The sequence below is a fragment of the Dipodomys merriami genome, unplaced genomic scaffold, assembly GCF_024711535.1.
Source record: "Dipodomys merriami isolate MVZ:Mamm:240054 unplaced genomic scaffold, mDipMer1.0.p SCAF_3, whole genome shotgun sequence".
NCBI lineage: Eukaryota > Metazoa > Chordata > Mammalia > Rodentia > Heteromyidae > Dipodomys > Dipodomys merriami.
In genome coordinates this window covers 2,391,673-2,416,411 of record NW_027204492.1, presented here as the reverse complement: position 1 = coordinate 2,416,411, position 24,739 = coordinate 2,391,673, and the positions used below count along the sequence as shown (strand labels likewise).

The 24,739-nt window shown below is 44.1% G+C and overlaps 1 protein-coding gene across 1 annotated transcript; it reads left to right on the top strand.

Moving 5' to 3' along the window:
• Positions 1–9,301: 9,301 nt before the first annotated feature.
• LOC138839460 (melanoma-associated antigen 10-like) lies at positions 9,302–10,386 on the top strand. The gene has a single exon (XM_070039033.1). It carries the CDS (start codon positions 9,302–9,304, stop codon positions 10,253–10,255), a length of 954 nt encoding a protein of 317 aa, XP_069895134.1. The 3' UTR covers positions 10,256–10,386.
• The last annotated feature ends 14,353 nt before the right edge of the window (positions 10,387–24,739 follow it).

The window sequence follows — 24,739 nt, the reverse complement described above, 5'->3', positions numbered from 1 at the left end:
AGCCCTGGGCATGGGAAGAGCACATGTTTGGGTTGAAAACATCTTCAGAGTGCATGGAAACATTCCCCGGATGGGGCCTTGTTTATGGCCCACACACACCATACATCTCGAGCACTTTTAATGAAAACCTTAGACTTGCAAGAGGAACCGTAAGCTAGTGACTCTCCTTCCACAACTCCTTCTGGGCCAAAGTAGGCTAGCAGAGCTGTGCATACACACAAGAACTACTCTGCTAGATTGCCCATAGCTCTAAGCAAAGACCTACAGGATAGAAGAGTTTGGAAGGTACCTTTACTTCCCCAGGGTTCTGCGTTTTTAGCAGCTCAACGCAACATGATTTGTTCTGGCCCTCCCTGGTCTCCTCATTAGACTCAGCCTCCCAACTCTACCCAACTCAAGGCCTCATTCTCTGAACAGAACCCCACTGAAGAGCCCATACTCCTGGTATCTCATCACACACTGTGATTGAAAGCCCTCGCTGAGCAAGCTTTTGTGGTATGGTCAGTTCTATTTGACAGTCCCACAGATTCCATTATGTTTATCAATGAGGTAGAACTCTCCCTTTCAACTCCCAACAGACTTCATGCCACTAAAAGTGTCCCTTGCCACAGAGGGCACAAGTACCTAGGGAAGGAGGAAATGGATCTGGAGTGTCCATTTTCCTACCACAACTAGAACTTGCTGTGGTCTGCTGCCTCCTCTTTCTCCTGTGTGCATTTTTGCTGACAAGCCCACTTCCCAAGATGGCCCAGGATCACCCATGGAGCTTAGAGCCCTTGGATGGACCTGGACTGCCAATTGCACAGTCACTTGCTGCTTGTATGACTGCATAACTATCCTAATGGGTTGGAATGAGAGGAAAAGGGTGTGATTCCTCCCTTCTCAGGTTTATTGATCCTCAAGGTGAAGGAGCTTGTGCCAAAGTCTCCAAGATTTTTAGCAAGGCCTGTCTTGCTAGCTTATCCCATCACAGGTCAGCTTCTTCTAAGCCCTGGCAGAATTTCACAGGTATTCCTTGGTACTTCCTTGATGATACTTTTTTAATTCAGTTCTCTGCAAAGCTCGCCTCAGGAACAGAATTTCAAGGGAGAAAGAATATTCCCAAGCCTCTTTCATTCTTCTTCCCCCATGCCCTACTTGATCCATACCATAGGCTCTGTAGAGAATACTAATAAGTGAGCTATGCACTAGTAGCTCTTGTCTGTAGTCCTACTCAGGTGGCTGAGACCTATAGAGAAGATTGTAGTTCAAAACCAGTCCAGGCCAAAACAAAAAATGTGTGTTTGGGAAACTCCATCTTCAATTAACAAGCAAATATGGCTCCAGTGATAGAGTACCAGCCATGAGCAAGCAAGCAGAGGGACAGTGTAAGGCCCTGAGGGCCCTGAGTTCACACACCAGTAGCAGTACATGTGAGCACACGGACACACACACACGCACACACACACACACACACACACACACACACATATAAACTTTATTTTGCCATTCTATATAGTTTCTTGTGTGGTTGAAATGTTTTTGATCATGTATTGTATAGTGTCAATATTTTGCTTTTTCATAAGGAGAGCCAACTATTTTTCTATAATTGCCCAAATGATTCTACTTTCCCCACTGTTCTATAGTTGTATCTTATTTTGAAAGGATCCTTTTTCAGGGCTCCATACAAGTGTTCACACATAGGGGTGTCTGCTCCATTGATCTCCTTGTGAACGTGGCACCCCTACCACAGAGTTAATTACTGTCACATTTGAATAATTTTTATCTAATAAGGTAGTTCTTTCGGTCTTCTTCAAGTTAATACTTTCTTCCTCTTCTGTTACCTTCAGAGGCTATGCTTGTCTGTGCTTGACCCAGAGTATAGCCATTTAAATTCTGTTACCAGTATTAGGTCAAGCACATAAATATACATGGCCACCCAGAAAAGACTTTAATTTTTTTTGTTTTAGTGAAGTCAACCTGTAGATTAATGTAGGGGAAATTAACATGTTCATAGTATTGAATCTTCATGTGTGATCCTATTTATACATAATATTTATGTAGCTATTCATTAATTTACATAATTTATATTTATATTTTTCCATAAACATCCTTCAGCTAGCTGAGTGACATGACTTTATACCTACCTACTAAGGAGAAGAAATATGGAGATGGAAGTTTGAGACTAGCCCAGGCAAAAAGTCTTCAAGATACTATCTCAACCAATACCTGGGGTAGGTAGTGCACATCTGTCATACCAGCTATATGGAACATTGGGATCAGGATGATGATTATAGTTTCAAGACAGAATGGAGTAAAAAAAAAAACAACACCAAAACCTGATCTCAACATTTAAAAAACCCTTGTCCTGGTGGGATACACTCGTCATCCCAGCTATGGTAGGGAAGCATACGTTAGTGTAGGCCTATCGTGGCATAAACATGAAACTCTACCCCAAAAATAACGATGATGGAAGAGCTGAAACTTTGAAACTATTATAGGAAAGAATAGGAAAAAAAAATGAAACTTGTTGGCATAAGCAGGAACTTCCTGAACAGAAATCTAGAAAGTCAGCAAATAGGAGAAAGGATTGACAAATGAGATTACATCAAGGTAAAAGGCTTCTGAAAATATTATCTACAGAATGGAAGAAAATCTTTGCTAGCTATACATTCCATAAGGGACTAATAACCCAAATATAAAGGGAACTTGAAAACTAAATTACCAAAGAATTAGCCACTCAATTAACAAATGGGCAAATGAACTGAACAGACACTTCTAAAAATAAGTACAAATGTCCAATAAATGCTTTAAGAATACTCAACATCCCTAGCAATAAGGAAAAGCAAACTAAAACAGTATTGTGGTCTCACCTGCTTTATTCAGAATGGCCTTTATCAAATACAGAAATAACAAATTTGGTGAAGCTATGGGAAAAGAGAAGCCCTAATACAATATTGGTAGCACTATAAAGTAGCACAACCACTACAGAAATCAGTATGAGGTTCCTCAAAACAAAAAAAAAAAAACTAAAAATAGACTCCCCTACTACCCTACAATATTACTGTTGGGCATTCATCTGAAGGAATGTAACTCCAACATGAAGCAGACATTTTCACCCTCATTTATTGCAGCATTATCACTATAGCCAAGCTGTGGAAAAAGCCTAAGTGCCCTACAACTGATGAATGTATGAAGAAAATGGAAAATGTCATATATACATAGAATGGAAACTTACTTGGCTATAAAAAAGAATTATGTCATTTGCAGGGAAGTGGACAGATTGGTAAATCATCATATTAAACAAAATAAGCCTGTTCCAGAGGTACAAAGGTTACCTGTTTTCTCTCATATGTGGTTGTTAGACATATGTGTATGTTTATGTGTATGCATACACATAATTTGACTAGAACAGTATATGCATGTGTGAACAATTCACATAGGCTTTTGAAAAAAAAATCAGTGTTAAGGAGTTGAAAACTATCTAGTTCAGGGTGTTGCTAACCGTAGAAGGAATGATAGAATTGAGAAGGAAAAATAGGACAAAAATAGGTAAAATATTTTGTGTATATGTGTGAAAAATGCAGCTAGGAAAATTGTTGAGACTGGTTTGGAAAGGGAGGAGGAAGTGGAAGAATGATGCAGGGGGTGAGTTTGATCAAGATGCATTGTATACATAAATGGACATGTTGAAATTAAATCCCTAGCTGGGAGCTGGTGCCTCATGCCTGTAATCCTAGCTACTCAGGAGGCTGAGATTTGAGGATTGCGGTTCAAAGCCAGCACAGACAGGAAAGTCCGTGACTGTTATGGCCAATAAACCACCAGAAAACTGGAAGTGGCACGGTTTTTCAAGGTAGAGTGCTTGCCTTGAGCTGAAGAGCTCAGGGACAGCGCCCAGGCCCAGAGTTCAAGCCCACGACTGAGAGGAAAAAAAATAATGAGCAGCCATGTACAGTGGGTAATGCATTTTCTCAGTAGGCAGAGATCTGAGGATCATAGTTCAAAGCCAGCCCAAGAAGGAAAGTCCAAAAGAATGTTATCTGCAATTTAAATACCCCCAGAAAAAAAGAAAAAAAAGAAAAAGCTGGAAGTGGAACTGTGGTCCAAGGGGTAGAGTGCTAGACTTGAGAGAAAAAGCAAAAGGATCGTTCCCAGATCCTGAGTTCAAGTCTCAGTGTCTGTACAAAAGAAATAGAGGGGGCAGTAGAGAAGTCAGTAGAGAGGTAGAGTCCAGGCTCTTCCAGGACCAAGCTCATCTAGAACCAAGATCTGGGTCCTGAGAAAGGAAGAAGGGCCACACTCCATCTGATAGAGGAGCCGTACACCTTCAAAGGAAATTGTAGGAGTTCAAGAGCAGCAACCTCCTGCTCATAAAAGACGGGGTGGGGGGGGCAGACAGGGTGGGGGAAGCAAGCTCTTCCAACAACTAAGTTGAATATATTGAGAGAGGCGGAAGCAGCTCAGTAGGATTTCCTTAGGTCCCACCTCCCACGTGTCTCCAGATTGGGTGGCACGAGCCTTGGACAGGAAGTACGTCATTTTTCGTGGACCATCGCTGTACACCGAGAGGTAATGGCTTACTGTTTCGTGTTTTGTCTCTTTCTTCTTTGAGGGGAAAGTATTAGGGTTCAAATTTATGAAGTCATGCTTGCTAACAGGTACTCTTGCCACTTGAGCCATACCCTAGCCCTGAGGTACCAGCTTAAGGTTAGGCAGAGCCAAATGGAGAAGGCTAGGCTCCAGGAGGCATAGAAGAAATGGCGTAGACTGGACAGAGAAAGCTTTTCTGTATGAAGGAGTAGAAAAAAACAGCTTAGAGGAAGCCACTTCATTTAGCAGGTACTCAAATGATGCAAGTGTACCTTTGCTTTTAGGTCTACAGAAGAAAGAATCTTCTAGTCCAGCGAGCATCTGCCCCCGCCCCCACCCTCTTGTTAGACTTCCACAAAGTGCTGAAGGTGAGTTCTAAGGAGGTAATTAGTCCGTGTCCTGTGAATGGTCTAGGTTAGAGCTGAGAAGAGGCAGAAGAATCCTCCTGCCATATAGAGGGGCCCCAAAACCATGGCGTCACATGAAAGTGCCATTCCCCTAACTCCACACACCCCATCTTCCGCCTCATGGAACCTTGGAGTCAACAGCCCTGCTCTGTGGTAGAGTGGAGCAGCTCAGCACTCTCTGAGGCATTGGTCATGTGGAGTGGTATGGGAAGGAGGGAATATTTCAGGGATTTTTTTGTTGTTGTTGCTCATGGGACTTGAACTCAGGGCCTGGGCGCTATATTTTGGCCTTTATTTTGTCGGTCGTGGGGCTTGAACTCTGGGCCTGGGTGCTGTCCCTCAGCTCTTCAGCTCAAGGCAAGCATTCTACCACTTGAGCCACACCAACACTTCCGGTTTTCTGGTGGTTTATTGGAGATAAGAGTCTCACCGGTATTCCTGCCCGGGCTGGCTTTGAACCGCAATCCTCAGATCTCAGCCTCCTAAGTAGCTAGGATTGCAGGCGTAAGCCACCAGTGTCTGGCTGTATTTGGGCTTTTTAATGGGAGAGACTTGAGGATGTCTGAGTATTAGTGAAAAAGAAATACAGTAGGTAAAAAAAAATTGGTGGCTTAAGAATAAGTAAATACAATGCTAGAAAAAAAGAAATCGTCTTGAAGGTGACTCAATTGTACATGGGAATTTGACATGGCTTGGATAGGGTTAAACTTTGTTAAATCATGTGTTGTGTCTGAAGCAGACAGATTATATATAGAGAGAAAGGGAAAAGATAGATAGATAGATTAGATAGATAGATAGATAGATAGATAGATAGATAGATAGATAGATAGATAGATAGATAGATAGACAGATAGATAGATCAGACAGACAGACAGATAGATGAGACAGACAGACAGACAGACAGATAGATAGATAGATAGATAGATAGATAGATAGATAGATAGATAGAACATCTCTTTATGGACTTATCTGTGCATATATATGTGAAGAGTGGACAAAGAAGATGTGTCCCCAAATAATCCACTTATACTTTTTTTTGTCAGTCATGGTGCTTGAACTCTAGGCCTGAGTGCTTTCCCTGCACTCTTCAGCTCAAAGCGAGCACTCTACTGCTTGAGCCACAGCACCACTTCTGGTTTTCTAGTGGTTTATTGGAGATACTCTCCTGGAGTTTCCTGCCTGGGCTGGCTTTGAACCATGATCCTCAGATCTCAGCCTCCTGAGCAGCTAGGATTACAGGCATGAGTCACTGGTGTCCAGCTCCACTAATACTCTTGTTAGTTCTGCATGTAGATGTATGGACATCTAGTCAGACAAGTGTTCCCGCCACTTCCCAGCTATCTCCTTCTACCTTTACAAGTCACAACCTTGGACTGAGGTTAGAAGATACAGTTCAGGCTCTGCTTACAGTCAGAATGTTTCAGGAAAGATCAAGTGGACAAAAGGGAAGAAAGGGGACAGAGACCTCAACAGATCAGATCAGAGATGGATCATTGCTAAAGAGGGGCACCACATACCATCAAGCAAAGTCTGACATTCAAGGGCACCGAAGGTGTGGAGTTGAGTCTAAGGGAGCTGTTGTGGCAGCTCCAGATCCCACATGTGGTAATGTGCATTTTCAGGTAGGGCTGGGGGTGAGGTTTATTTTTTTGAGAACCACTCCAGGGTGGGGATTTCTTTTTTCTTTTCTTTTTTTTTTTTTTTTTTTTTGGTCGGTCATGGAGCTTGAACTCTGGGCCTGGGCACTGTTCCTCAGCAATTCAGCTCAAGGAGAGTGCTCTACCACTTGAGCCAGTGCCACTTCTGGTTTTCTGAGTGGTATATTGGAGATAAGAGTCTCACGGACTTTCCTGCCTGGTCTAGCTTTGAACCACGATCCTCCGATCTCAGTTAGGATTACAGGCGTGAGCCACTGGCATCCGGCTTCAGGTTGGGGATTTCTGAGAATAGGTCCTGAGAATGGACTGGGAGGGAAGGAGGTCAGTAAGCTATATTGGCTGATGAGGGCAGTGCACATTGCCATAAGAGAGGACAATCAGGAAAGATGGAAAGATCTTCACAAACCTGCTCTTTCTTGCATTTTCCAGGCAAGGTGACTACATGTCTAATCACCTAATTTCGTCATTGGGAGTTAGCAAAGAAGTGAGGGATTTGGACACACATCACAGGGCCTAGATTAAGAGAAAGAAGATCTTAGGCTGCAGAACAAGGGAGACCCCATGGCAACCTGCCCTCGCACCAGTCCAGGAAGGCCTCGGGCAGGGTGAGCAGATGGATGATGGGTGACTTCTGCATGTTTGTCTGAGAGACGATGAGGACTGGCAGAAATAGCACTACCTTAGCATTGGGAGAAGTTCAGGTCTTGTCAATGATTAGACACTAGACAGACTTGAGAGACCCAGAATGCACAGCTTCAGCTCTGCCCTAGCTATCAGACTGAATGAGCTATGTTTTCCGTCCAGCTCTGCAATCCAAAATAGGACTCAAGTCACTGGAGGGTGGGGCTCCTTTTCAAGTCTAAGAGAGATTTAAGAAAGAGTAACAGAGCATATTACACTTTGAATCAAACGAGGACCTCTACCAGGACCTCTGGAGCCAGGAGCCCCTATGTAGAGTGACCACATTCTTAGCATCTTCACTTCTGCATCTGGGATGTTAGGGAGGGGTACACCTTGCTGTGAGTAATGTGGCCTCTGGTCTTCAGGGCCCTGAACAAGTACAAAAAAGATCCATAATTTTCCCAAGACATGGGAAACCTGACCCTTCTGTCAGCCCTGGGTGGCTCTGGCCAAGACCTTGGGAAAAAGAGATGCTGTTCTGGCTTCCGACTCAGGTTTGGAGTGGGAGTCAGTGAGACAGGGTCCTTGGCCAGTAAGATAGACATGTGGGTTAGTACAGGAAAAGGGTCCAGGGCTGCTGAGAAGTAAACATGAAAACCTTGGGGACATTGCAGACATTCCAGACACAAGGGCCCCTGAAACCTGCCACTTCTGTCAGCCTTGGGAAAGTGGTGCCAGTGTGTGCACATGAGCTGTAGCCTCACTATTATCTCCTAAGTCTCAGGGAGGTGAGATTTTGAGGTGAGAAGAGCCATCAGAACAAAAACAAGGAGCACCAAATGGTCAGCAGAGAGGTGCCAGGATCTCTCAGAAGTAAGGGTGAGGAGAAATGGAACCCTTCACTAAAACACAGAGGACACCAACACCAACCTACACTTCCATCAGCTATTGAATAATGTAGGGGCTGTAGTTAGGTTGGCTTTCTACCTCTTCCTCTTCTAACATTACACCACACACACACACACACACACACATACACACACACACACACACACACACACACACACACACACACACACACACACACACACACACACACACACACACACACACACACACGGCTTTGGCTGAAGTGGCCTAAGGTCATCAGAGGGGAACTGTAGACCCTGCCTTTTATCAAGACAAAAAGCAAGCAGTTATTCTACCTATAGGGCCCACATTAAATTTGGACATCTGTGGCTGTCACCCCTGGGTAGATGTAGGCAGATGTGAAGCCCTCACTGCTGTTGTTGTATTCCACCTCAAGGAGCTAGACCTCTGTTTTGAGAGGTTGCCTCAAGCCATCAGAGGGGTGGTACCTGAGCTTTTCCCGGGGAGAGTTGGGGATCAAAATAAACACAAAGTGGACCTCACAGAGTCCAGGCCATCTGTTGTCCTTGCAAGCTGCAACTTGAAGAAAAGAAGGAGGGAGAGGAAGTGGTGCTGTGGCTCAAGCAGTAGAGCGCTCGCCTTGAGCTGAAGAGTGCAGGGACAGCGCCAAAGCCCAGAGCTCAAGCTCTATGACCGACCAAAAAAAAAAAGGACAGGGAGAAGGAGGGAGAGAAAGAGAGAGAGGGATGAAGGGAGGAAAATGATTCTCAGTGTCTAGTTTAGTAGCTCTAGGGTCTAGAAGTTCAGAGTAAGATCTGAGGCAATGTCCTTATAGGCCACACAGCTGGCACCCAGCGATAGTCAAAAGTCAAGGGGAGGTGACTACTCCGAATATGGACTGATGGTTCCACTTATCCCAGAACACAGGAAACCCCCACATCACAGCCCCAGAACTTCAAGCTCTGGGAGCCACCTGCCCCATGAGGAGCCAACAGACCACCAGGAAGCCAGGAGACCCCCCCCCCAAAAAAAAAGAAAACACCAGCAATAAAGCATTTGCTAGAACACCAAGGGCGGAGTTCTAGGCTGAGTCCACTCACGTGCTCCCTCTCTCCCCAGGTCTGGGAGTCCGCATCACCAAGTTCTTGCCTGCTGTGCCCAACCACAGCCATGATGCCTTATCGTCAGAGGAGCCGGCAGGGCGAGCGTGAGGAAGACTCTCAGGACCAGAGAGAGGCGCGGCAGGGCCTGGTGGGTAGGTCCCTAGTCCTGGTGGCTGAGGAGGAGGAGGCCACTGCCACTGCCTCTTCCTCCAGCTCTGCTGTTATCCCAGGCACTCCAAGGGTGGTGCCTGTTAATGGGGTACCAAGGGCTCCCCAGAGTCCTCCAAGAGCCTCCCTTCCCCCCAGTACCCTGGTCTCCATTCCACGGAGCCACTTTGATCAGGGCTCCAGATGCCCTCAGGGTAACCTGGCAGACCCTGTGGCCTTGCTGAGAGAGAGATTAAGTGCCAAGGTAGTTAACTTGGTACACTTCCTGCTCTTCAAGTATCAAATGAAGAGGTCTACCACCAAAGCTGAAATCCTGAATCGGATCATCAGATGTCACCGGGATTATTTCCCTGTCATCTTTAGTAGTGCTCGGAAATGCTTGGAGCTGGTCTTCGGCATTGATATGAAAGAAGTGGGGCCCTATAACGAGTCATACATCCTGGTCACTTCCTTGGGGCTCACCTATGATGGGCTACAAACAGATGTCCAGGGAGTGCCCAAGACGGGCCTCCTAATCATGATCCTGGCCATCATCTTCATGAATGGCAACCGCATACCTGAAGAGGTATTCTGGGAATATATGGCTATGTTAGGGATGAATGATGGGGAACACTTTATCTGTGGGAACCCCAGAAGTCTCATCACTGGAGAATTCGTGCAGGAGCAGTACCTGGAGTACCGACACATACCCAATACTGTTCCTGCTCGCTACGAGTTCCTGTGGGGCCCGAGAGCCCATGCAGAAACCAGCAAGATGAAAGTCCTCCTGTTCTATTCCAAGATCAGTGGGAGTGATCCCACATCCTATCCAATCCTATACGAAGAGGCATCGAGGGAAGAAGAAGAGAGACAATAAGCCTACATTCTGCTCACTTACTCTTCCCTCTGCCTTCCAAATGATGCTACTGGTATGGCCAAAACAGAACTTCTTCTATCCACAAGGAAGTTCTGAGGCAAGTATTTCCCTGTTCGAAGATGACCATCTATTGTTTGCAGTAGTACACAGAATGTATGAGGGTAAGGGAAATAGAGTTACTAACACCTTTATCTCCTGTTGTTTAATACATATGACTTGGAACTTTTTAAACCTTCTGTTCTTTTTGATATTTTGCTGTGTTCCTCCTTTTCATTACAGTCTTAGGAAATAGAGGTAAAAGTAAGAAATCAAAAACTCGGTTTTCATACTCTTTTTCTAAATACTGTTGTTCTGTAAATTCTTTCTGTGTGTGTACAAGTCCTGAGGCTTGAACTTGGCCTGGGTGTTATTCCTTAGCTTCTTTTGCTATAGGCTAGCACTCTACCACTTAAGACATAGTTCCATTTTTGGTAGTTAATTAGTGGTATGAATCTCACAGAATTTTACCCTTTAAGTACTGTTGTTCTGTAAAATTTGTGTTTGTGTGTGTGTATGTGTGTTTGTGTGTGCGTGCTTATGAGTATGTACTATGTGGCAGTCCTGGATCTTGAATTCAAAGCCCAGATGCTGTGCTTGTTCACTTGAGCCACAGCTCCACTTCTGGCATTGTGATGGTGATAACAATCTCATGGACTTTCCCTTAAACCGTAATCCTTAGATCTCAGCTCCTGAGAAGCTGGGATTGCAGGGTTGAGACAACAGTGCCTGGCTGGTGTAAATTTGAAATGCATGTGTTAGCCTCAGTTTGCTTTACTGTTTGAGTGTGTATAAGAAATTTGCTAATAAAAAATTTAAAAAATAATAAAATATCTAATAATTTCTAATAATAGAATGGCTGGGATGGTCTGCCTTGGGCCTGACAGCATGAGAAACTGCTCTGAGCCGTTTCTGATGGGTGCATAAAGTTGAAAGGTGCCTCTGTTGTGTATGGGGGATGGCTGGGGGGATAGAAGGGGACCCTGTGCTCTTTTCCCAGTGAAGTTGAACACAGTGCAAAAACCAGGTAATTTATCCTCATTATCCCCTAAGAGATAAATGAGTCTCCTATGAAGTGAGGCTCAGAAGCCACTGGCTATATAATCTTTTCCTTGCAGTGGTGGTACCAGAACGCACAGCATTAAAATGGCATTGCAGTTAGGTGATCTCCAATATAATTTGGGCAACTGTACACAAGAGATATTTGAGGTGTGGGGAGAAGAATGAAAAGAAGGTGCTATCATGTGTATGTATAAGGAGATTGGTCCTGATATACTGATACCGAGAGAGGGTTGCACCATTAAGAAAGATAAGACCCCGCAGGAGACCATTGGAGTCATTTCTCATAAGAGGAATTTGTGTAATTCCTGTGGGACCCCCACTGTTCTCCCCAGAGCTTGTTATAGAAGAGTGAACCTGGTGCCAAGTCACTCTCTGGCTCCTGCCTTGCCATGTGGTTTTCGCCCTCTTACACTTCCACTACCATATCAGCTAACATGCACTTCTCACCACAGTTGATACCTCTAAAAATATGACATAAATAAACTTCTCTGTATAGATTCCTCTCATTTAGAAACTGTTCTGTAATAACAATGGAAAATTTAGACCAAAAGTTCCAGATGGAATAGTAGCTAGGAGGGAGGGAATGGAGAACTTGCAACTGAACTTAAATTCTCAGAGCTCTGAGTTACCTCCAGATGGAGAAGCCTCCAAGAAATGAAATAACATCCTCTGGGAAGAATATTTTCATGAATTGTATCTATAAAGCAACATTTTTTGTTGAATTGCTACTCTCTGTACTATTGTGATAACCAGGCTCTGCATGTGTCACAGACATTCCAACAATCCTACAGGATAGCACTTACCAAAACTGGTTTTCAAATGAAGAACCTGAAGTTCATTGGGCTTGATAGTATTCCCATAACCACATGGCTAATATGTCAGAGGACTGGGATAAGATCCCTGTTACTATGAACAGAAATGTGTTAGCCCTAAAACTCAAATGTTCAAGTCTTAGCCCTTAGCACCTTAGAATGTGTTTGTAGGTGAAGATGGGGTCTTTAAAAAGGGAACCAAGGTAAAATGAATTCTTTAGTGCAGGCTCTAGTTCAATGGGCCTATTTTGGGTTTTCTTGTAAAAAAGAGGAAATTGGGGCACAGATATGTGCACAGAGTAGAGACCACGTGAAGACACAGAAGAAGGTTATCTGTAACAATAGGGACTTCCGCTTGGTAACAACCAAATTTACCAACACTTGATGATCATCTAGGATTGCCAACCTGCACAGTGTGAGTTTCTGCTGTTGAAGCCATCCAGTCTGTGCGGACCTTTTGCAAAGTAATACATACACATGCTCTGAATTCATCTAGAGCCCACACCATGCCCATTCCTCCCAACCCATGTCTTATAATTATTTTTCTTATCCTACCTCCACAATGTCTCTCAAGCAACAAAAAGAATGATGTTGTAATCAAATTACTAAAAGTAAGCCTAAAGAACAGTTTCAAATTTTTAAAGTCACTCCTCTGGCAGCTGTCATACCCTGCCCCCGCTGCCATCACCCCCATTCTGCACAAAGTAGCCAAATCAGAGCTCAACACCCAACACACACCATGTCCTGACAGGGACAGCAGTCAGGAAAAACTGAGAAAGAGGAAATGAAAGAAAATATCAGCCAATTGGTCCTGGCCAGCTTACCAGCTTACTGTATCGCCACGGGTAGCCACCACCAAGGGCAAATTCTTGGATCCTTCTATAACCCAAAGCAGCCCTCCTACAAGCCACTACCCAAGGGAGGGCCTGGCTTGTTTCAAACAAACCAATCGCCATCTGACAAATTGGAAATAGCTCCCCCTTACAATACAAAAGAGCTGGTCCCCTGACCACAAGGTGGATAATTGATTTCTGGGCCCGCTGCTCCCTCTCCTAAATGGCCTTTACTTTCTCTTTTCTGAAAAAAAAAACTCTTACAGCTGTAAAAAATTTTTAATATTGGTTTAAAAAATCATAAACATGTTGAAATAGAACCACAAAAATAAGCAACAAAAGCAAAAAGGGTAAGAGTGATGGGTGAAGGTAAGGCCTCTGAAGCCCAGTTCAAATCATAGTTCTGAAAAAAAGGTTTTATTTGGAAATAACTAGATTTAAAGAAAGTTGATTTTATTTTGTCCAATGAAGCTATAAAGTAAACAGGAAGTTCTAGCCTGCATCCAATTTCATCCAGTAGTTAACGTAGTACCATGCTGAAACCAAGAAACAAACATTGTATAGTTCTGTCAGTTTATCAGAAATGTAGCTTTATACAACCACCATCACAATAAAGATGCAGTCAAGATACAGAATTATTCCATCTCTTTTGTATCATATTCATCCTTCTTTCCCCTACTATTCCTAACCCCTGGAAACCAATCATTTCTTTTTCATTTCACAATTTAGGGGTTTAGGGTTCTTTTTAGGGGGGATACCATTCTTGGGTTTGAACTCAGGGTCTCAGTGCTGTCTATAAACTTTATTTGCTCAACGCTAGTGTTCTATTACTTGAGCTACAGCACTAGTTCCAGCTTTTTGGTAGTTTATTGGAGATAAGTCTCACTGACTTTTCTGCCAGAGCTGGCTCAAACCACGGTCTTTGGATCTCAGCTTTTTGAGCAGCTAGGAATACAGGCATGAGCCACTAGTACTCAAAGACAACCTTATTATTTTTACAGTATTTAACACACAAATTATACAACTTAGGATCTTTGGAGATGGAATTTTTCACCCAATACAATGCCCTTGATGCCCACATAAAATTACTGTATATGTCAGTAGTATGCTCCCTTTTCATGCTGACTCTTCTAGATCCCCAACTTCATGACAAATGCCTTTGTATAGCCAAATGAGATCAGAACCTAAACTCATTCCTTGGTCTCTGCTGGCTAGTTATATATTTTGCTGTGATATTTGGCTAGAGTACAGCACTTATTGTCTAAAAGTGTGCTATCTTGCAGGTCCTTTCCAGGTCCTTTGAATAGAGAGCAGAATTTTTGCTCTGACTTTTTCTTCTGTGCAAACTTTCCAGGTTGCACTTCTTCATCTTGAAGTCTGGGAAATAGGAGGCAAAAAGAAAAACCAGGAAACCCACTACCATGACATTTCTTATCACTAGATATGCTGCCTTCTTCTTCATATTGTTCAGTCTTCCCATGCTTAGTTTGTATTCAGTGTTCAGGCTGTTTAATTGTACATACTAAGAAGAATAGGAGAAAGTACTTCTCCAGCCTGGCACCAGTGGCTCACATCTGTAGTCCTAGCTACTCAAGAGGCTAAGATCTGAAGATCACAGTTCAAAGCCAGCTGAGCAAGAAAGTCCATGAGACTCTTATCTCCAATGAACCACAAAAAAGCTAGGATAGTTGTGACCCAAATAGTAGAGCAGTAGCCTTGAGCAACAAAGCTCAAGGACAGTGCCCAGGCCCTGAGTTCAAGTCCCAGGACCAGCAAAATAAAGAGGGGAAATAAAGAGAGAGAGAGAGTCAGGGAAGGAAGGAAGGAAGGAAAGAAGGAAGGAAGGAAGGAAGGAAGGAAGGAAGGAAGGAAGGAAGGAAGGAAGGAAGGAAGGAAGGAAAGGAAAGAAGGAAGGAAGGAAGGAAGGAAGGAAAGAAGGAAGGAAGGAAGGGAGGGAGGGAGGGAGGGAGGAAGAGAGGGATGGAGGGAGGGAGGGAGGGAAGGAAAGGAAAAGAAAGGAGAGAAGGAGGGAGGAAGGGAGGGAGGGAGGAGAAAACTACTCTAGCTTCCTGGAGGCAGAAGTGAGATTTTTAAACAGTACTAAACCAAATTTTACGTCTTAATAATTATCAAGACCAAATTCGAGCATTTCTAAGTAATTACAGTGATTAAAAACTCTTCCTAATTTTTTGTCTATTCAACAGTATATATTCTTGCAGAAAACAATTTTTAAAGCTCTATTGAGGTATATTTGATATATAAATTTTATAAGCTTTAACACATCTATATTCAGGGAAAATTTCACTACAATAAAAACAGTGAACAGATCCATCATATACAATAGTTTTTTCTCAGCCCTTTATAATTCCTCTAGAAAGTTATCTACTAATCTGTCTTCTTTTGCCATGAATATTTTTAGTCATGGAGCTTGAACTTAGGTCCTGGGCACTGTTCTAGAGCTTTTTGTGCTCAAGGCTAGTGCTCTATCACTTTGAGCCACAGCACCAACTCAGTTTTCTGGTGGTCAGTTGGAGATATTTTGGCCGGTGTGTGGGGGGGATTGTAGTCATAAAGATGGGAGGGTAGGGATAGTAGGGGAAAAACAAAGGAGGAGGTAACAATGCTTGATAAGAAACGTATTCATGGGGGCTGGGAAGGTGGCTCAGTGGTAGAGTGCTTGCCTTGCATGCATGAGGTCCTGGGTTCGATTCCTAAGCACCACATAGGCAAAAAGACAAAAGCCGGAAGTGGCGCTGTGGCTCAAGTGGTAGAGCGCTAGCCTTGAGCTGAAGAGCTGAGGGACAGCGCCCAGGCCCAGAGTTCAGGCCCCACAACCGGACCCAAAAAATAAAAAAATAAAGAAATGTACTCATTACCTTGCTCCTGTAATTGTAACCCCTCTGTATGGTATTTTCACAATTAAAAAAATTATTTTTTGGGGGGGTCGCCCCCCGCCAAAGTTGTAAAGTTCGTTTTTCGACATAACGGCTTATACATCTCATTGTTGCAATGGGTCCACCTGTATTCTTGCATCACAAAGTAGTTTCATGTTTCATAGTTTTAAGAACTGCCAAATTTGCCAGGTATGATGGTACATACCTGTAATCCCAGCAGTTAGGAGACAGAATCAGACAGGTTGCAAGTTAAAGGCCAGGTTGGCCTACAAATCAATTTTGATATCAGCATGGGCTACATTGGGAGACTGTCTCAAAAAGGAACTGTCAAACCATTCTGAAAAGTTTTTGAAAAGTTGCAGGGCTGGGAAGGTGGCTTAGTGGTAGACAGCTCACCTAGCATGCATGAAGCCCCGGATTTGATTCCTCAGTACCACATACACAGAAAAAGCCAGAAGTGGTGCTGTGGCTCAAGTGGTAGAGTGCTAGCCTTGAGCAAAAGAAGCTCAGGGACAGTGCCCAGGCCCTGAGTTCAAGTCCCAAGACTGGCAAAAAGAAAAAAGAAAAGTAGTTGCAATATTTTATGTTCTAAGTACTTATAAAAATTCTAGTACTCCAAATGCATACCAACACTTGGCATGGCCCATTATCCTGATACGTGAGCTGTTGTTCCTCAGTTGTGGTTTTGACCTTCATTTCTGAACTGACTAGTGAGCTCTTTTTCTTGTGACTATCATGTGTTTCTGGACAATAAAAAAAAAAAAAACAGAAAAAAACAAAGTTTTATGGTTTTCAGTGGACAGATTGGTCATGTGTTTTGTATATTCTTATGTATTTCATATTTTCTTTTTTATTGTGAAAATACTGTACAGAGGGGTTACAATTACATGGGCAAGATAATGAATACATTTCTTATCAAGCATTGTGCATCCTTCTTTGTTTCCCCTTCTTATCCCTTCCCATCTTCCCCCTGCCCCCGCCACCAAATCCTCCTTCCCTCCCCCCCACTAAAGTTGTAAAGTTCATTTATTGACATAAGATCTTGTACATCTCATTGTTGCAATGGGTCCACCTGTATCCCTGTTTTAACAATTTGTTTTTTCCCTTCCCCTTCACAAATTATACCAACATTAAATATAGTGAAAGCAGGGGTTATATATCATGGGGGAGAGACATACAAAGCAACAAAGAAATCATCTTATAAATGCATTAGAAACAATCTCATGAAAGAAAAAAAACGTTTGAATATATATCTTAGGGTTTATTTCCCTAACATCAATTTATCTGACCTTTTCTGCTTGACTCAGACATATACTAGATATTGCAAATAAGGGAAACCATGGGACCTATGTTTCTTTGGGCCTGGCTTACTTCACTTCATATAATTTTTTCCAAGTCTTTCCATTTCCTAACAAATGGGCAATGTCATTCTTTCTGATGAAAGCATAGAATTCCATTGTGTATATATACCACATTTTCTTGATCCATTCATCTACTGAGGGGCATCTGGGTTGGTTCCATGTCTTAGCTATGGTAAATAATGCTGCAAGAAACATAGTTGTGCTGGTAGCTTTAGTGTGGTCTTGTTTATGATCATTTGGGTAGTATTTCATATTTTCTAAAGCTATTTTCAATTCATTATTATCATCGCTTCCCAAGTCATGATCTCCCCACTCTTACATTGAGGTTTCCTACAGCACAATCCCAGCACATGAATTTCTGCCTCCTCTCCCTACACTGTTAAAAGCCAAGTCTGAGTTGTTACTGAGGTAAGTGAGCATTGAGGATTGTAATAAGACTCAGGCACCAGAGGAACAAGTCTATTCACCGAAGTTTGACAGTTTCGGTCAATGGGTTTTAGTTTGGAAAAGAACACCCAAGGGTCAGCTGTAGACCCCAAGAGAGGGAGAGGGTGGGTTGTGCAAGTTTCCTGCTGGTCACCAGGAAGTGTGTCCTGAAGATGTTGGAGAGAAATTTATCAGAGGCCAGCGGGATGATCACGTGTCCACGAGATGAACTGTGGTCACGTGACCATGGCGCCATGCTTCCTGGGCGACGAAGAAGAGTGGAGAGGAGAGAAGGTGCAGTTGGGAGGGCGTGTCTGGGAATGGTGAGGAGGGGAGGGTGGCAGGTGAGTTGGAAGGATGTTTGGGCGTGCTAGAGCACAGGCCCCCTTGCTGGGACACCTTGGCCTCCCCTCCCTGAGTGGTCTGGGCCGCTGTGCTTTGTGACACCTGAGTCCCGCCCCTGGGCGGGGTGGGGCGGGGCTTAGTGAGTGTACAATGCATAAGGGCTGGAGCTGAGTTCAGGGCAGTCAGTTAAGTTCAGGGCAACCAGACCTAGCCACGTTATTAGCTTACAGTAAAATGGGAAACATAGGAAGAAAAGAACCAACACCAAGCCCAGACATGGAAATACCTATGGAAGAGAAGAAGAAGACTAGGACCATTTTAAAACACAGACACAAACGCAAGGTGAGTTGACCCATCCAAGATACTCTTCTTCCCTTGATTTTCCTTCCCAGAATTCCTGCCCTTTCTTCACCTGCCACCAGCCCTTCCCACAAACCCCTGTCCCCATGGTCCCTACCTTCTTCATGCTTTCTGTGACCTCCTTTTATCCTTCCAGCTGCCAAACAAAAGAACGAAAGTACCCAAAACTCGTCATGGAAAATCAAAGAAAAAGTCATCCTCTGCCACTCAAAAGAATTCTTTCAAAGCTAAGACAAGGAAACGACCAGCACAAGGCAACCATTACGATCAGAAAATGTGAAGCGCCATCACCATGGGCCAAAGCGAAGCCAGCAGAGGAAGATTGATTCACCAAGCTCAAGCAATGAGCTGGATGCCCGTTAGCACTAACAGCAAGGCCAGAGACCTCACATCTGAGTGAGTGTGCTCATAGGCCTCTCCCGTTAACTGGTGAACCATGTACGTTAGTTTAACTAACGTACACAATTTTGAAAATAAACTGACCTCTTGGAAGATGATTGTGTATGTGCTTTGTGATAGCCTGGAGAGGAAGGAGGGGAAAGGAAGGGATGGATGTTTGGTGAGGGAGGGAGATGAGCCCTGGAGGTGTGAAGTGAGAGGGACATATCCACAGTGAACCAGACATAGAGGACAAGCACTGGTTCAGACCCCAACCCCAACACCAAAGATAGATTTCTCCCTTGACATTTTATCCCAAAGGATAAAAGGAAAAGGAGTGGGTTTTTCTACGTGTGTGTGTGTGTGTGTGTGTGTGTGTGTGTGTGTGTGTGTGTGTGTGTGTGTGTGTGTGTGTGTGTGTGTGTGTGTGTGTGAAAAGGGACCAGACAAAAGTGAGATGTGGGGGCTGGGAAGGTGGCTTAGTGGCAGAGTGCTTACCTAGCATGCATGAAGCCCTGGGTTCAATTCCTCAGTACTATATAAACAGAGAAAGCCAGAAGTGACACTGTGGCTCAAGCAGTACCACGCTAGCCTTGAGCAAAAGAAGCTCAGAGACAGTGCCTAGACCCTGAGTTCAAGCCCCAGAACTGGCAAGAAAGAAAAAGAGAAATACATACGTGCTTATGGTGACAAATACTCCCCCAAAATAACACAAAGTCAAGTGCTTTGCATATCCCTTTAAAATTTTAACTCCTAGTGTATCCTAACAAATATCCTGGTAACTTTCTTTGATAGCCTTATTAGGGAACTAATTGATGTTCGAAATTAGTTACTTGGGGGGCGGGAGGGGGAGATGGGAGGGGAGATGGGAAGGGGAAACAAAGGAGGAGGCAACAATGCTTGATAAGAAATGTGCTCATTACCTTGCCCATGTAATTGTAACCCCTCTGTATGGTATTTTCACAATTAAAAAAATTATTTACTTTAAGTATCTGGTTTGTGTTTGAATTGATTACATTGCTGTCCACTTGCCTCAGAGTTGACTGAGATATCCAAGGTAACAGATGCTCAAATCACAACATAGAACGCAATAAAGAACACAAGAAAGCTCCTAGCAACTCAATAACTGAATCCACACATAATGAAATGGCAGATAATTTGAAAATTTTCCCCTCCAAAAGATTCCTGGTGGCTCAGGCTTGTAATCCTACATACTCAGGAGGCTGAGATCTGAGGGTTGCAGTTCAAAGCCAGCCAGAGCAGGACGTTTTACGCCCCCTCCCCTCCCCATAGTACTGACCAGTCCCTTCCCCCCCTTCTGCTGACACTGAATTTGTTCAGCTTTGGGAGTAGAGATGTTCCTTGTGCTCTCAGTAACTATGGAAATCCCAGGGTTTCCCTAGCAACACTTCTACTTGGGTCTTGTTGCTAGGGAACGCTGGGATTTCCCAGACTGCCAGATGAACAAGAGTGCTGTAGCTCCAGGGCGGAATCAGGAACTGAGTTGCGGGTCTGAGCCGCAGGGAATGGATAGCTAGCTCCCTTTGACTCCAATCCATTCAGAGTGCCCAGAGCCATGTTAAAGAGAAATGGCTGCACACACTGAGAAAGGACATCTGTAGGGAGGGCTGAGGAACGAATGCTGAGTTAGATAAGCAAACTAATAATAAAAGTCCAAATGAACCCAAAGGCTAAACTAAAGACAGTAAACTTTAAGATGTTCCTTATCTTCAAGTCCAGGATAACTGTGTATCAAGTGCTTTCACCAGACTTATCGCACAGTACACACCTGTTCAGTTTCAATAACAAGTCCAACATTAGACCCAAGGCTGATTCAGGGCTGTACAACCTAGGTAGTCACACAGCATCCCACACTTTGTTCCTTAGTACCTAATTGATTTTAGGGCAACAGGAAAATCCATGTGCAACACTCCACACACATTTATTGAGGCCCTGCTTGTCAGAACCTAGTTGTCCAAATTCATATGGCAAAGTCTTTATCCCCAGCGCTACAGAATGTAACTGTATTTAGTGATAGGATGTTTAAAGAAGTAACTAAACAGCCGGGTGCTGGGGGCTCATGCCTGTTATCCTAGCTACTCAGGAGGCTGAGATCTGAGGATTGTGGTTCAAAGTCAGCCCAGGCAGGAAAGCCCCTGAGACTCGCCGCTAATAAACCACTCAGAAAACTGGAAGTGGTGCTGTGGCTCAAGTGGTAGAACACTAGCCTTGAGCTGAAGAGCTGAGGGACAGCATCCAGGCCCAGAGTTCAAGCCCCACAACTGACCAAAAAAAAAGTAACTAAAGTAATTGGGCAACAGTGGCTCATGCCTGTAATCCTAACTACTCAGAAGGCTGAGATCCTGAAGATTGCAGTTCAAAGCCAGCTTGGGCAGGAAAGTCCAAGAAAAACACTCTTACCTCCAATTAACAAGCAAAAAGCCAGAAGTAAAGCTGCAGCTCAAATGGTAGAAAAGCACTAGCCCAGAGCAAAAAAAAAAAAAATCCAAGCAAGCTGAGCACCAGTGGCTCAAGCCTATAATCCTAACTTCTCAGGTGGCTGAGATCTGAGGATCAAGGTTCCAAGCCAGCTGGGCTGGAAACTCATCTCCCATGAACCACCAGAAAACCAGAAGTGGTGCTGTGGCTCAAAGTGGTAGAGCACTAGCATGGAGCAAAACAGCTTAGGGACAGTTCCCAGGCCCTGAGTTCAAGCCCTAGGACCAATATTTTCAAAAAGGCCAAGCAAGAATGCAAGTCGCCGAATTCAAGGTCTAGTCTCTCACAAAAAAAGTAACTAAGATAAACAGGTCTTCAGTGTGGGCTCAGATGCTTCCTGCCCTCAGGCCATCACTAGTACATTTCCCTACCAGGTTTGAGTGTCTCAAAGCTTCCCTAGGATTTGGACCCCTGCCTCAAGTTAAGATGACCTCCCAGGTGTGTCCTTTGACAGAAAGACTCTGGGGAGATATAGATGGGTCCCATCCTAAAGATCAAACAAATGAGTGGTTGGTTATGCATGGCCTTGGAAAAGTACCACAAATTAGAGTGGCAGTTACATGGATCATGAGCACCTCAGTGCCCAGCCGACAAGTGCTCTCCAGTGTGAAATTGGCTCTGCCAGGAAATCCCAGATTCTGATGTCTTCCAGTGGCAGTACCACCGTTTCTGATTTTCTCCTTTCTTCCCTAAACATTGGAGGCTTTCTAAGCAAAGAGCTTCCTACCCAAGTAAGCTGTGCTACTCTTCTGGAAGACAAAAACAACTACCAGTGATTGTAGAAGTTTCTATTTTTAATTTGACAAAAAAAATGAGGCTAACAGAGCTTTAGCAAGATGTAGTGTACAGACAACAATTGCACAGATATTGAGTGATAAGACATTTAGCAAACATACAAGCCCCCTCTGCCCAGCATCCTGGTTCACATGGCCCTTTAGAAATAGAAATCTCCACCTTTCTGCTACAAAGTCTCCATGGCGAGGTCGGCACTCCAGGCCACAGCACTTGTAAAGCTCCAAGCATGTAGACAGGCAGAGATGAAGCACAAGAATAGTGCACACAGATGGCCTTTTTTTTGCTGTTGTTCAGAACTGAGGACTGAACTCACACTTGTCAGACAAGTGCTCTACCACTGAGCTAAACCTCCAGCCCCGACACATGACCTTTCTAATGCAGCAAGACAGACGTATGGCAGAGAAGCACAGAAAGGAGATCTGCTCCAGTGGAGAGCTGTCCCAGGAGACTCCTTCAAGATGTGATCTGTAGTTGCCTTTTGAACAAGACACTGAGAGGAGAGGGGAAAATGAGGAGACTGTGTAGACATCAGATGTGCAAAGTCTTAAGGGCTTGGGAGGAACTGTGCAGTGTAAGTACAGGAAGGGATGGCTCATGGGGTTCCATTTGGGGGTCAGGAACAAGACATGATTGTAGAGAAATGAAGCCAAGTTTGTTCTCTCACTGAGAAGCTATTTCTGAGGGCAGAACAGTCAGTGCCTATCTGATGTTCATGTCAGGTTTTATTGTTGTGGTCAAAGGCTGTTGCACAATACACAGAGCCCACAGCAGAGACTGTGTGACTATTTGGAGCAATGTCCAGAGGAAATGTGAACCTCTGCATGGAAAGTGGTATTGTCGAGCAAATATGGAAACAGAACCATCTGTCTAATAGATCATAGCACTAGTTGATCAAAGTACGTAAAAATCAGCTTAGTGTTAATATTGAAAACAATACCAGAGATTTCAAGTTATAAATTTTTCTCAGTGCTGGTGGCTCATGTTTGTAATCCTACTTACTCAAGAGGCTGAGATGTGAGGATTGAGGTTCAAAGCCACTGTGGGAAGGAAAGTCCATGAGATTCTTGTCTCCAATTAACCACCAAAATACCAGAAATGGACCTGTGGCCAAGTGGTAGAGTACTAGTCTTGAGTGAAAAAGCTAAGGGACATCACCCAGGCCCTGACTTCAAGCCCCAGTACTGGCATTAAATACAGTTATAGAATCTTAAAGCGTGTTTCATTTCATTGTCCCAATATGTCATTTTCTCCATCTCTAAGCATTTGTTTTATTCTATGTCCTTGAACATATCTTTTCTTTGCGGGGGGAGGGGGGTGGGGGAGGGGGTCCGGTCGTGGCCCTGAACTCTGGGCCTGTGCACTGTCCCTCCTCAGGTCTTCAGCTCAAGGCTAGCGCTCTACCAATTCTGGCTTTTTATTTCTGCTTATGTGGTGCTGAAGAATCGAACCCAGGGCCTCATGCATGCAAGGCAAGCAATCTACCACTGAGCCACCTTCCCAGCCCTGAACATATCTTTTTTAAGTCATTATAATTCTCTTCTGGAACAAGGTGAGTACGAACATATGCATAGATGACCCCATATATAGATACATACCTGTGCTTCAGAAATAGCCCATTGGTCTGGGAAAGTGGCTCAGTGGTAGAGTGCTTGCCTTGCATGCATGAGGCACTAGGTTCGATTCCTCAGCACCACATAAGCAGAAAAAGCCAGAAGTGGTGCTGTGGTTCAAGTGGTAGAGCGCTAGCCTTGAGCTGAAGAGCTGAGGGAGAGCGCCCAGGCCCAGAGATCAGGCTCCACAATCAACGGGGGGGGGGGGGGGGAGAAACAGCCCATCATCTGACAGTATTTAACAGCATGCCTGCCTAAGACATTCTCTCGTACCTTTTTGGGGGAGCTTTAGTTATTTTCTTTTTGGACATGGTCTGGAGTTTTGCCAGTGGTCCATCTTGGACTGTGATCCCCGTACCCTCAGAGTTGAGATTACAGGTGCACAATACCATACCAAGTTTATTTGTTGAAGTAGGGAACTTTCTAACTTCGTGCCTGGACTGGCCTCAAACTGCTATCCTGCCAATCCCTATCTCTTAAGTAGCAAGGATTAGAGCGTAAGTGTACTTGGCTTTCTAATTTTTAAATACCATGTCCTTTTCCTCATTTACATGCAGCTCCACTACAATCGCCAGAAGCCCTTGTGATTAAGGTTTCCGTGTCCCCATGTGACTGAGCTATGGCCAAGATGATGGAGAAAGAAACCTCTGATGCTTGCATGTGTGTTCTGTTAGACCTCACATGTGCTTCTCTGTGTTCCTTCTCTTCATTCATGTTCCAACCAAGTGCAAAAAGATGAGCGGAGGTCTCTGTGTGGCCAGGGGGCCCTGATAGACTTCATGGAGCAGAGCCCAAGCCCCATTCCAACCCATGTTCCCCAACTTGGAATTATAACATGACTGAAAAATACTCCATTATTGAGTCAGCTCATTGAGAGGCAGAAATTGATGCGCAGCAATTAGCCTAGTGCAACCAGCTCTATGCTAATGACAATCAAATATTTGAATTCCAGGCTTGGGTTCCTAATTGTGCATCAAATAGTTGACAATGGGGCTCAAAAATGATAGGGCAGAGAAAATTTATTTAAGCAGATTGCTGGGAAGCCACAGAGATTTATTCATTCAATTCATCCA